Source organism: Anarrhichthys ocellatus, unplaced genomic scaffold (genome assembly GCF_004355925.1).
Source record: "Anarrhichthys ocellatus isolate YVR2014 unplaced genomic scaffold, GSC_Weel_1.0 scaffold29, whole genome shotgun sequence".
NCBI lineage: Eukaryota > Metazoa > Chordata > Actinopteri > Perciformes > Anarhichadidae > Anarrhichthys > Anarrhichthys ocellatus.
In genome coordinates this window covers 1,344,535-1,357,286 of record NW_022280059.1, presented here as the reverse complement: position 1 = coordinate 1,357,286, position 12,752 = coordinate 1,344,535, and the positions used below count along the sequence as shown (strand labels likewise).

At 43.4% G+C, this 12,752-nt stretch overlaps 1 protein-coding gene across 3 annotated transcripts in view; it reads left to right on the top strand.

The window, feature by feature from the left end:
• The first annotated feature begins 1,340 nt into the window (after positions 1–1,340).
• The window catches only part of eml2 (EMAP like 2), a 29,300-nt gene continuing 17,888 nt past the window's right edge, over positions 1,341–12,752 (top strand). The window contains exons 1-4 of one of the 3 annotated variants that reach the window (XM_031863507.1): positions 1,341–1,610; positions 10,345–10,575; positions 10,771–10,885; positions 11,008–11,109. In XM_031863507.1, coding sequence (XP_031719367.1) covers positions 1,538–1,610; positions 10,345–10,575; positions 10,771–10,885; positions 11,008–11,109 — 521 coding nt within the window. In that variant the 5' untranslated portion in view covers positions 1,341–1,537. Of the gene's footprint in view, positions 1,611–5,169; positions 5,276–10,344; positions 10,585–10,770; positions 10,886–11,007; positions 11,110–12,752 lie in introns of those variants that run through there. The other 2 variants (XM_031863506.1, XM_031863508.1) reach the window with 2 other exon arrangements.

The window sequence follows — 12,752 nt, the reverse complement described above, 5'->3', positions numbered from 1 at the left end:
CACACACACACACACACACACACACACACACACACACACACACACACTGACTATATGATGTTTGCTAGCTTTTATCCCACTGTTCTTGTCATCCTCTTGTTGTTATGTCTATGTATTGTCTAATATTGTCTCTTGTCTTTCAATAAAAAAATATAAAAAAAAAAAAAAAGAAAAAAGCTCTGTGAACACTAAAATAACTTTGATTAGCGGTGAATCAAACAATTTACCGCTGAATCGAAAATTTGATTCTTGCTGAGTACATGGATAAATAAATATGAAACTGCATTCTTCACGTCTCTTTTTAAAGGCAAAAACAAAAAAGGGATTTGCAAAAACAAAATCGGCTCATTATTTGACTTTGGTTCTCTCGTTTTTTCGTTTTCGGATTCAGTCAAAAAAAACCCGGAAAAAACATGGTATTTCTGTTTTTTCGATTAAATGGTAAAACAGACCATCAGAACACAGACCGTTTAACCTCCCGCTTTGCATAACTAGTCTTTGGCTTTGGCATCAATTACGAACACGTGTGTTGCACCCCGTCTCCCAATTAATTATTCAGGGCCCAACACCGACACCGGGATCGGCTTTCTCTGGTCATGAACTTCAGCTTCAGACATGTTAGACGTGCAGTGCCGGGTTTAATCAGTGTGTCCAGTTAGATTCATCTCTCTCGTGCTTCCAATGATCAGGAGCCGGAGCTAGTGGAGAGGCTGTTGCTATAGTAACAGCGGTACGCAGGGCAGGCGAGGATATTTCGTCAAGTGTCACGTAGATTGTTACCGGAAACCGAGGATGTCTGTTCAAAATAAAAGTGCTTGATCGTTACACCACTACATGTAAGTGAATTAATTCATAAGCTAATACGTATTTGAATTAAATGATTAGCCCAGCTGTTACGGAGAACAACATAGCTCTATCTGTAGATGAAAATCAAATCCCAAAAGTTATATCGTGAATTTTTTTTTAGGTGAAATGGGAATTGCTTTTAACTGGAAATCTGCTGGAAAGCAAAGTGACAATCAATGTGAAATATTGAGGCCATTATTAAGAGATGGATTTAATGTGTGACTGATATTTGAGTTGTAGCTTAGCCTAAATGTGACAGCTCAAGAAAGGCACGTTTTCTTTTTTTAATGAAGCTATAGTAGTAATCTACATATATATATATGTGACTCATGCCATTTAAATGTTGTTAAAATCATGTATAGGTGCACATATCATATATACAGTACATTATAGTCGCCAATGGGGTGCCCCGTCGCTATTACTCTTACTTTGAAATTCACTAACGGAAGAACAGTATGTACAGTGTTTATCTTAACGCTGGCAGCGAGGCAGGAGCGGGAGAGAGTCGTGGTGGTGGGAGCAGGAGAGCAGGTAAAGGTGCATGTGTCTGTCCGTTTATGAACGAGGAGGAGACGGGAAGGGGTGACGGCGCGAAGAAGAGACGGAGAGGGGACGAGGAAAAGGAGGACAAAGGAGCCGACGGAGAGGAGGACAGAGCCGGGACGAAGGAAGGAAAAAGAAGGAGAAGGGGATGTCGGAGAGGATCGCTTCGTGCGGGAGCCTGTATGACAGCACCAACCTGCTGCTACAGTACTGCAACAACGGTGAGAGAGCCCTCCGCTTCTCGTTCCACCGCAGCACACGCAACAAAAACACAAGAGAGATGATGAATTAATTGTGAATGTGTTTCCAAATGTGCACGAATCGAACCAGACATGTATTGACAACGAGGTTCATTCGGCGGAGAGGCTGAAAGAACCATATGTTCCACCTGCCCATCAGTCACTGCTCAAATTACCCCGATGGGATGTATATGAATGTCATTCATTTTCTTCATCTTAAATATTCTTGCAATACTAGCTTGATGTAAAACAAAAAAAAATTGTCTATACATTTTTTAAATATTTAATGGTTTATTTTCACCACTTTTCTCTCTGATTATAGTATTTTTGGTGATAATTGAGGGGTTAGAGAGTGAACTATTTACCTTTTTGATTAACTATCTCATCAGGTCCCATTGAGTCTGTGTCATTTGCCTCAGACATGATTGAAGCCACAGCTTCCCAACACTGTCTGTATTCACTAACAAGCTGGGAGGATGGCGGTTGTCATCGTGCATGGGATCCTTGTTATGATCACAATGTTGCAGGATGTGGTCCATTTCCTGGTTCTGAAACACATGATGCTCTCTGATGGCCTTGTCTCATATATGCTGCTCTTCTCCCTGCTGCAGCCTTGAGTCTCTGTATCTATATCGCATCCTGCTTTACAGATGATATGCAAATGCTGTGCTGCTGCCAGGACAGATCACATCTGTGATGGAGACAATGGCTGATTATTAAGTCTCTGTCGGTCTCTCCAGCTGTTTCAAACACAGTAGAATGCCATTTTTATCACTTCTTGGAGACGTAAATGAATGCATGCAAAGTGTCGCTGTGATCCCCAGAGAAACCAGACAGCCATATTGAGCGACAGGTGCGGAGACAGTAAGGGGGGTCACGGGAGTCTGATTGCTGTCCAAGATGTAACGCGTGCCGTTCAGACTGCTCGGACAGTGTTGTGGTCCGAAGCCTCCCGCAGCTCCCAGGTGTCAAGATTTAAGTGCAGACTGTGAGACAAACACATGAGTCCTGTGCACCGAGCTTCAGATCTTCGAGCAGGCGAGAGAGTGAGGGTAAATAGAAATATAAAGCCAGCTGCAGGTTACCAGGAGGGCTTGTCGAGTGACAGCTGGTCCTGCAGTGAGGGGTCAGCCCTCCTTTATTTCTGCAAGGGCCGAGTGGTTTAAGTGTTAACGTATTGGACTGAGGTGAAGTGGTCAGAGAATCAGTGTCTAAGGGAAGGTCCTCGCAAGCATAGGAAGAGAGGCCTGTCTGGTGTTGGCTGACATTTACACAAAATAGTTTTTGATGCGTTCTCCAACTCAGAGGTCAGAGGTCAATCTCTCTGGAGCGTCTTATCAAGGCCACTTCAGCCTCAACTCTCCCTATCCTGTGACTGTGTGCTGTCAAAGGCTCGAGAGTCTGCAGGGCCACCATCCAACCAGCGCTTTTGAGGCTCCATTTCATGCCGTAATGAACCGATGTATCGCGGCAACGCTGCAACCGTGCAGACATTTTGGGGTTGAGCCTTAAAGGACAACACCGTGACGTCAGGAGGCAGACGGCGGTGAGGGGTTTCACTCCGCTGGGCCGCAGCAGGTGAGATGCAGGCTGGAGAACGATGATAACAGTCTGTGTGTGCTGTTTGGTGTCAGCGGCGTCTGCCGAGCGAGCTTCAATCGACTTCCTTCTTCTGTTTCTATTGTTGCGTTTATCCGTCCGTCTCTCCTCCGCCGCCATCTGTCCTCTCACTGTAACCAGAGATCCTCCACATCAGTGGTCATCAGACCTGCCACCTGGTTCACACGTCTTGAGCAAATACACTTTGTGTTCTCCCCTTTATAGTTTTGTTTTAGTTGTATTGAACTCAGGTGCATGTTCTGTTATCTAAATGAGCCTGCTGAGGTTTGAACTCCACAAGAAGCATAAAACCTTTATCAACACACTTTAGATTTTTTCATCAAGCAGACTGCATCAAAAGCGTGCACCATTGCCCATTTCATGTTTGAATCATCCCAAAATCAGCACAGAGACCTATGTGAAGATATTAAAAACAAGGTTCTCAATCTTTTTTGCCAAGGACCCCCAAGATGGAGAATAAATGTTTGTCTTCAGTGTCTGCAGGACGTTTGAGCTGCTGTCGGTGCTTGCTGGCTTTCTCTGTGCAGTTCTGTGTCTCACTCTCACATTTAATTAAGTCTCCAGCAGGGCGTGGAGAATACTTAGTGCTCACATCCCACACAATTGAATTTAGGCAAAGAGAGAGTGGAATCTTTTCCTTAAAAACAACCCCGGTATTTTATGATTCAGCCTTGTGGGAGGGGCTTAAACGTAATCTCTGTGTAAGCTCTAAAAATACACACATGAACAGAGTGCACGGTGACACCGTGAGCACATCTACAGTGTGTGGAGGGTACCACTGCAGGTGCATGTGTGCAGTGCAGCGTACAGTACGATCTCTCAGCTGTAGATGGAGACGAGAGGACTGGAGCGGTGTTGCAGCAACGGGAGCTGTCAGTCACAGCACGGTGTACTGCTGCACAGACATCACTTAGCTGATTGTGCTGTAGTGTTTAGCCTCAGGCTGGTGTGTCGGATGCAGAAGAGGAACAACCGGTTTTTAAAGAAGATGTTGATGGATTGAATTTGATCATTTGAGGAGCGTTATAGTACTGTACTCCATCTAATTAAAGACCTGTTTCCCTTTGGTTTAAGAAGGGTATTTTCAGTTCACGTTAAAGGGAAAGACTGGTGTTATGTTTCTCTTATTGTCAAAAATACCCAAACCAGTCTCGGTGCCCTGTCTGTGGGCCTGAATCGATCAGTTCCTACACACAATGTAAATCTTCAAAAATATGTCACTAATATAGTTTCTGTAAATTTATCATTTTTTTTGTTTTGGTATTATTTTTAATCCAAATCTGCGCTCTAGTAGTGTGTGTTTGGGGCAACAGGACGGTGTGTGTGATTGAGTTCAAATATACGACGGTTTTGGTAATGAAGGACCATTCCGAGTGTTTCGAATAACAATGGAGCTCTATGGCTCAGTGGAAGAAGGTTCATCAGGCTTTAGCTACACAGACGTGTTGGTTGGGATTTGTCGACAAAAATAATAATTTTCAAAAAATAGAATATTACCAGATCTATCAAATTTAGATTTTCTGTAGAGACCAAGTGCAACAATACTTTGTGATGCTCATTTGGTACATTTTAAAGTTTAGTTATACGCAAATGTAACGTAAGGGCACGTGGGCCTCATGTGCCGAGTCACCTTTATGCCTGTGTCATTGATCCTTGAGTCTGGCTCTGCAGAATCTCTTCCTGGTGGTGCCTGGCTGTACAGATGCTGGTGCAGTGTGTGTGTGTGGCCCTGTGCCAGGCTCCACCCCTTCTCTCTCTCTCTCTCTCTCTCTCTCTCTCTCTCTGTCTCTCTCTCTCTCTCTGTCTCTCTCTCTCTCTCTGTCTCTCTGTCTCTCTCTCTCTGTCTCTCTGTCTCTCTCTCTCTCTCTGTCTCTCTGTCTCTCTGTCTCAGTCTCTCAGAGAGAGAGAGAGAGAGAGAGACTCTGGGGAGAGAAGAGTGTAAAAGCTGACCGACAGTGCTGTGGACTGACCGTCTGGTTTGACTGACAGGAGGAGTGAGCAGACACTTAGTGTGGACACAATGACAGGTAGGACCAGACCGGTCTCCATCACTTCACTGCACCATGAATATTTCAGCAGCCCGCAATGTTCTCATTGCCCTGCACCGACCTCCCATTGTCCATCTCTCTCACACACACACACAACCTCTGCATTTCATCATCCATATCTTCTCCATCTTTCCTTTTACTCCCTTCCCTCCAACTCTTCCTCCTCTCCATCCATGCTTCTCTCTCTTTTCTTTTTTTTGTCCACCACTGTTTTACCTCTCTGATAGCAGCCATGTGTCTGCATCGGCCTCGTGTCAGCTGGGTGTTAAGTAACACTTGACTGTAATGTCTGTCTGTGCTGGGATGGAGAGGGAAGTTAGCTTGTAATGTGTGTGTGCGCTTCGCCTGCTGAATATCAAATAGATGTGACCTTTGGTTTATAAGGAGAGTAATGGAATACCGCTGAGGTGGATCCGTTGTTATGGTGTGTGTGATAATTCAAGGGCAAATGGAAAAGTAGGAGGCTCTGCAGTAGGTTTTTAACAGGTGTGCTGACTAGAGAGAGGAGATGAAGGTGAACCCATGATGTCTCCATCTTTTTCTCTCTTCTATCCCTCTTCGCTCTTTCTCTTCAGTATATACAGTATATATCATGCAACATGTCGGTCAGTTGAATGTAAAGAATGTCGGCAGCGCTGCAACTCAAACTAAACGTGCTAACATGTTAACATGCTAGCACATTAGCATGGGCCAGAAATCCTGTTTTACGTTGCGCCAGGCTGAAACACAACTCTCCCTCCACATAATACATCGAACAGTTAATAAACATATTAAACATAAAACCGAGAGGATGTTGAACGTTTCCTGCTCAATGCATTTGCATGCAAACGTGATAACATTCAGCTTTGCAGGATCCAAGAGTTGTTAATTTATGCTAACCTGCCAGCTGGAGGCATTTTGACATCGTGAGATTACGGCATAAGATTAGGATTTAACTCAAAGCACATGTGAGGTTTAATTCTCTGGTGCTCCCTTACTTAAAAGAAACATGACCCTGTTTGTGCCCCGCTGGTGGTAAAGACAGTAGTTATTGGTATTTTGTAGTGAAGCTTCTAAATGATTGGATTTTGTACGCGCTTAAATGATCAGGGCCGTCCTTTCTCCTCAAAGAATCCCTCATGTGCTCAGAAGTTTCTTGGAAATGATCTCACAATGTGAATTAGAAAGTACATCATTAGTAGAGGTAACTGCTTTACTATATACACGGTATGTACTCTCTTTAATATGTGTATAAACAGGCCTCAGTGTGTAGCAGAGAGGAGAACATTGAGCTATTTCAGACTCTAAAACGGTCTCTTCTGTGTTCTGTCCCTGTGTCCTCCTCATTCGGTGTCTCTGTTCAAATCGGCGGACCTTCAGGCAGTTTGGATAAACAAGAACATCGTCGCAATTCGGCTGAAGATGAATCATTTTCCTGTTTCTCTCACTGCGAGTCCTTTCTGTTCCTTTCTCCCTCCATCTCCTCCCACCAACAATCTGTCCTGGTCTACCTCAGACAGTTAGTTTTCTCCTCCGTCTGCTCACTCGTCCACTTTTTTCCGTTCACTTTTCGTTCACTCGTAAACCCCACCGCCTGCGTTTTGGCCTCGCCTGCATTCTATTATGAGTAAAGAGGCATTTCTTTCCTGTAAAAAAACAACAACTTCTCCCACAGGTGAGAGTTGGAATGGCTGTAGAAATACTGTGAGTTACTGCGATGGTTTCTCTGCCTCATCTCTGTGATTAGTAGATGGAGTAATGTTGGCGTGGCTAACGTACAGTAGCAGGACAGTAAAGACACCTTTCGGGAAGTGAGACTTTGCTTTATTTGTATTGTTTTACCCTACAACACATCTGTAGGCAGAATACTTTCAAGTGAATTAACTGTCCGTGATTCATGTACGACGTCTTGAGTTTTAATTTGCAAATGGGTCATTGACTCTGAAAGGGCTTTTAGGCCCTGGTGGAGGCTTTTAGAAGCTGGCATGTGTTTGAATGTCTGATTGGATTGAGTATTTACTGTAGTCTGAAGTTGTATTAATTGCATTCGCTGTATTACTGTTTGTTTGTACCTTCACAGGGGGCACACAGAAATGAGCCAGTAGCTAAATCTGCTACAAAGCATCTCTTCTCCTCGTATGAGATTAATGATGTTTTGGTCCATAAAAATAAATGAAAAAAACCCCAAAAAAACCCCAGAAATGATCAGCACTTTTTAAACAAAAGTCTTATGTCATTTTGATAAACCAGTCTCATTCTAATACATCAGATACACTTTTACCAAAGGGAAGCGATGACGTTATGCTGCTGGTCCATGCTAATCTCCCTTTAGCTTGATGTCCGTATGTAAATCTGAAGCTGGATTTCCCTTTCGGCCCGGTCTCATTTGAGTACAGGATGTGATACAGTTACAGTACAACAGTACTCTCTGTGCCCCCCCCCCCTCCTCCCAGGCTCGGTTTACAGTGCTGAACTGATGCATGCTGGGAGCGTCGCATTGGCTCGCGCTAAAGCAGTGTGATCCAGTACAGTGCTCTTTTATTGCACGTTCAAAGTTCATACTTTAAACTGGTTCTGAATGGTGCACACAACATGAGTGAGACCATTGCAATAAAAATCATGAAGTTAATGGAAGAGTCGGCTGAGTTTTATTTAGAAGTTATTTTAATTTGTTAGGTTGGTTTGTTTTAGCTTTTTGTCTCTTTCAGTGTAATATATATGTTTTATCTTTCGCAGCCTGAGACACAACCTATAGATGTTACGGTGATATTTGAATAACTTCTAGCTATGTTGGCTTGGTCGTACTGTGTATAGCTAATGGGACAATCGCTGAAGTCTTCAGTGAAACAGGTGTTTGAAGGCCGATGTTGAAATGTTCATCACTTTCTGAGACTGTAGTTATTTGATGAGATTCAGTATTTTTTTCAACCTCATCTTGTAGAGTAAAGTTTTGAGCTGTGGGGTTCAAGTGTACTTCTCTCTCAGTTGGTGTAATATTCAAAAGGTTTGTCCCTTGCTTGAGGATATAAATCTACATTCGTGATCTTGGTGGTTGTACGTCCTGACAGAGAGGGGACAGGGTTTAAAATTCGGGATGCATGAAGGGTCGAGACGTTCCAGCCAACCCAGAAACTTGTTGTTTTTTGATCAGGCTGTAATCTGTTAATGTGGCCCACAGATTAATAATCCGCTCTGGGCAGTTTGCCTTCAATAATGTAGCAGGGCCTCCGGTGATGTCATCATGGTGGGTGTGAAGAGGGTGGACGTTTAGGCTGGAAAGGGTTCAATTCAATACGAGAGGAATAAAGGCAGAGGACGGATGTGAGGGGGCTGGAATCAACAGCTGCTCCTTGACTTTTGTGTGTTTTATATATTTCACATATGGAAAGTTTTGCTCCAGAAATACATTTGAGAAATAAAATCTGCATATGAGAGTGCTGAGAATGCTTAGTGATTAAGACTGATTACTGTTTGCTTGCTAACGGGTGTGAGCAGCCATGCCAGGATCTCTGTGAGGCTGCACTTCGGCACAGTGTTGTTGTTGTTTTTAGCTAAATGCTAACATGTTGATGTGTAGCAGGTTTAATATATTACTATGTTCCCTCTCTTAGTTAAGCATGTTGGCATGCTAAAATTTGCTAATTAACACTAAACACAATGTACAACTCGTTTTTTAGCTACATGCTCACAACGACAATGCTAACATATTGACGTGTAGCAGGTTTTATGTTTACCGCGTTCCCTCTTGTAGTTAAGCATGTTAGCATGCTAACATTTGCTCATTAACACTAAACATGATGTACAGCTGAGGCTGGTGGGATTCGTTTTGCAGGCCCTGTGGATCTCTCTTATAAATATTAATGTTTACAATCAGTAGTTCTTACCAAAACACACTGCATGTATCCTGGAGGCCAAACGCATATTTTGAATGTATTCCCTTCCTCATTAAACATTTGCAAACACAAATATTTTTGAATAGTTCAAACCTGCATTATTTACACATTAACGTTACTGTCCTCAGCAGTTGGCTGCGATGGTGATGAGAACAAAATGGAAACCTGCTGGGCGAAACATCACTGGTAGTTAGAAACCCCACAGGGCTTCTTTTAAATCTTAATGCATGCAGATGTAATGCACAAGGACAAAGCTTTGTTTCTCTTCTCTCCCATGCTGTCCATACAAAGCAACCTCACCAGGTTGTGAGGTTCCTTCTGTCACTCACACTCACACGCGGAGTCTAAATTATTAAAACCAAGTTTCCTGTATGCTCTAATGCCACCTGAGAAACACTAAACCATTGATTCACACAGCAGCAGTAGCAGGTATCAACACTCAGCCAAAGCAGCTGCTTGTGTTTATGTTCCAATAAATGAGCCTAAATGTTCAAGTATCCAGGCAGCCGTTACTCAAGGCTCCAATACTTTAATCCTCTATTTGTCTTTCTTTCTTCCAGTCCCTCTGATGCACAGCATCATAGTGTCTTCACTCTCACATAAACGTGTGGTCAAGTTCATTTTTAGTTCTGCAAAGTGCTCATTGCCGTTTTCTTTCAGCGCTGCAAGTCCATCAAATCTAGCATTAGTCGGCCTGAACCATGTCTTTTTCCTTGTATTCTTCTATTGACAATAGCCCTGTTTACACATGACCAGTATAACCTGGGCTGTTCTAGTCATTTGTAATCATATCGGAGGTCGTTTGTGATTTTAATCCCGCGCGAATCTGCCGTGTCCGTAATTTATCAAGTAAAAAAAAATGTTACCTATCATATTTTGCCAAACACAAAGGTCACATGGTTATCGGATGGGTTTCATTTATTTTTATTTATTCTACATGCCTTTTTTCTGCCTATTTACCGGTCAAGACTTATGGTTGGCAATTATGAATATAAGTTCTGACACTCATCTGGATACATTTTATTTTATTTTTTAAAACAGTAAGTTGTAGTATAGTCTCCACACCGTGTTGGTTGAACAGAGCTAACATGCTCGTACCGATCCTTGTCTGACCTGCCCATCGTGTCCCGTCAGCTCGAATCTAAACCTAAGACCCTCTCTCTCCCTCTGGTCCAGATGACACGGTGTCGGCCGGCAGCAACATGGACATGGAGGACCGGGTTTCCCACCTGGAGCAGAAGCTGCAGCTGCAGGAGGACGAGATACAGCTGTTGAAGGCCGCCCTGGCTGACGCCTTGCGCCGCCTGGGCTGCTGCGAGGAGCAGAGCCGGGGGGGGCAGCCCGGAGGTGGCCACTCCGCCGGGAGGAGACCTCTGGCCACCACAGTGTCGGCAGCACCTACCAAGGGTAAGAAAGGTAACCGATGAACAGAGAGGCAACGTCCTGCAGGCCTTTCCCTGGCTAGTTCGGCTTCTCATCACTCATCATGCATCGTCAGTATTTCTGCACACATGTTCCTGCAACCATTCCGTAACACGTCCCACATTGTTGGCATCTATCGATCCCTCTTCTGCTGAAGCTGATAATAATGTTACCTTTCAGTGCGTCAGCTCCTGCAGGCTCTTCCCTCCAGGCCTCTGAGTAACGGCTACGTTCAGCAGAAACGCCTCCTCTCCTCCCCTTCCTCTCCTAAAAAGGAGGTGCTACAGTCCAAGAGGTATGCAAAGCACAAAAGAAAAAAAGTCACGCTCCCATAAATGACCAGCGAGTCTTTTTTGCTGTGTCGTCCCAAGATTATTCAACCTTCTATGTTCTATTTTTCCTTTTCCTCTCCCTCAGGAAGAGCATGTCCACAGAGCGTCTCACCCTGGTGAGGAGAGAGTTGGGAGCGGAGAGTCTCAGTCGAACCACCTCCTCCAGCAGCTCCTCCGGAGGCAAAAGGTAGCGGTCTCGTCCAGCGTGTCGCCGTTTCTTGCGGATATTAAGCGCTGTGTTTCTAGACCCATGAACACCTTCTACCCTAACTACTCCTTTTGCCTCTAACAAGCCCAGAGAAGATGTTTGTGTATCGTGGGTCAGCAGGGCTGTGGAGGAGTTCAATGGGTCATATTAGGTTGTTTTAATGAGCTGTCATACCTCTCCACTCTGTCTGTAGACACACTGTGTGACAGTCAAGAGGCTGCAAGATGAAGAGTGAGTGTTTGGTTGCAGCAAGACTAACTTAAGTTATTTCTATATTAGATATGGAGATATTTAGATCTGCAGATTTTAGAATACATCTTCCGCACTCATATTTTGGGATGCCGTTTTGTAAAAGTAACTATTTTGCAATGCAAGCGAAGAGAACAAGGAAGTTGTAGAAATCAAAAATGAAATAATAACCTCCTTGCATCCGACTACGTCACTGTCATGTCAGATGTCGGCGCTGCAGGAAGAATGGCAAGAAGTTGCAGCTGCAAACTCAGCTTTATTGGTCAATAGTGCAGGAACTGAGGTATCGATTGGACATCCACATTAGCGGTGGTAAACTTTCCCTTTTAAAGGTAATGCTACTAAGAAAAGTAATTTACAATGGAAGTTCTCTCTGGTCAGACAGTAGTTTATTTGATCTGGAACCAGCACATAAAGTTCAGATGTTAATGAATTAACATTCAGGTCAAAGCAAGTCGATTTTTTTAATGTTTGAAAACCTGCTCTGTTACTTTCACTTAAGTAAACGCACATTATTTACTGTCTCTTGATTTAAATGATAGCTTCATCATGAAGGTACAGTTGGTGCGGTATCTTAAACCTTTCATGGATAAAATGAGCACACACATTAAGCCTACAGTAATACTGCAGCTGTTCAAAGCTCATATAACATCACTATATTCTTTCAACATTATTATTATTATTTATCATAGTATTCCATCATTGGTCTGAATTCTGTCGGTAAACTACACCAAAGACATAACATCTATGTTTGACAGGAGCACAGAGGGAGAAGAAGAAAGGATTTATCTTTTATATCTTTTCCCTTTCCTAAAGTCATTTCTCTCTCTGCTTTATTGGTGTTAAAGACAAACAATTCAAGGTGACTTGTCCACCTCAAAAAAAAAATGGATTTTTGCGCCTCCCTATACTTGACATTAAATCAAACAAAAGAGAAATGGTGCTGCATGGGACGAGAGGAACAACTGCCTCGTCTCCCCAATCTGACCAGCATCTGAATCTGATCTAATCTTCCTGTTTGCCTGCAGTGAGTCTGGGATGTCATGATGAATTAAGTTGTACAGTTAACAGTCTGTTGGTCTTTGTGATGAACAGCGTCACATTTCCACGTGTCACAGCCAAGTGAACACGCACGCAGGTCACGTGTCATCTGTAAGCAAACCCCGGAGAGAGTTAATCTTTTGGTTATACACTCTTTTTCCTTTTGTTCGTGTCTTTCATCGCTTCTTTTCTTCATTTGTCGTCCTCTGTACTACTCTTTCTTCCCGCTCATAAACAGTTGAACCTCCCTTTACTTTTCTTATCTCTGCTGTTCTTTCTCTAATCTCTCTCTCTCTCTCTCTCTCTCTCTCTCTCTCTCTCTCTCTCTCTCT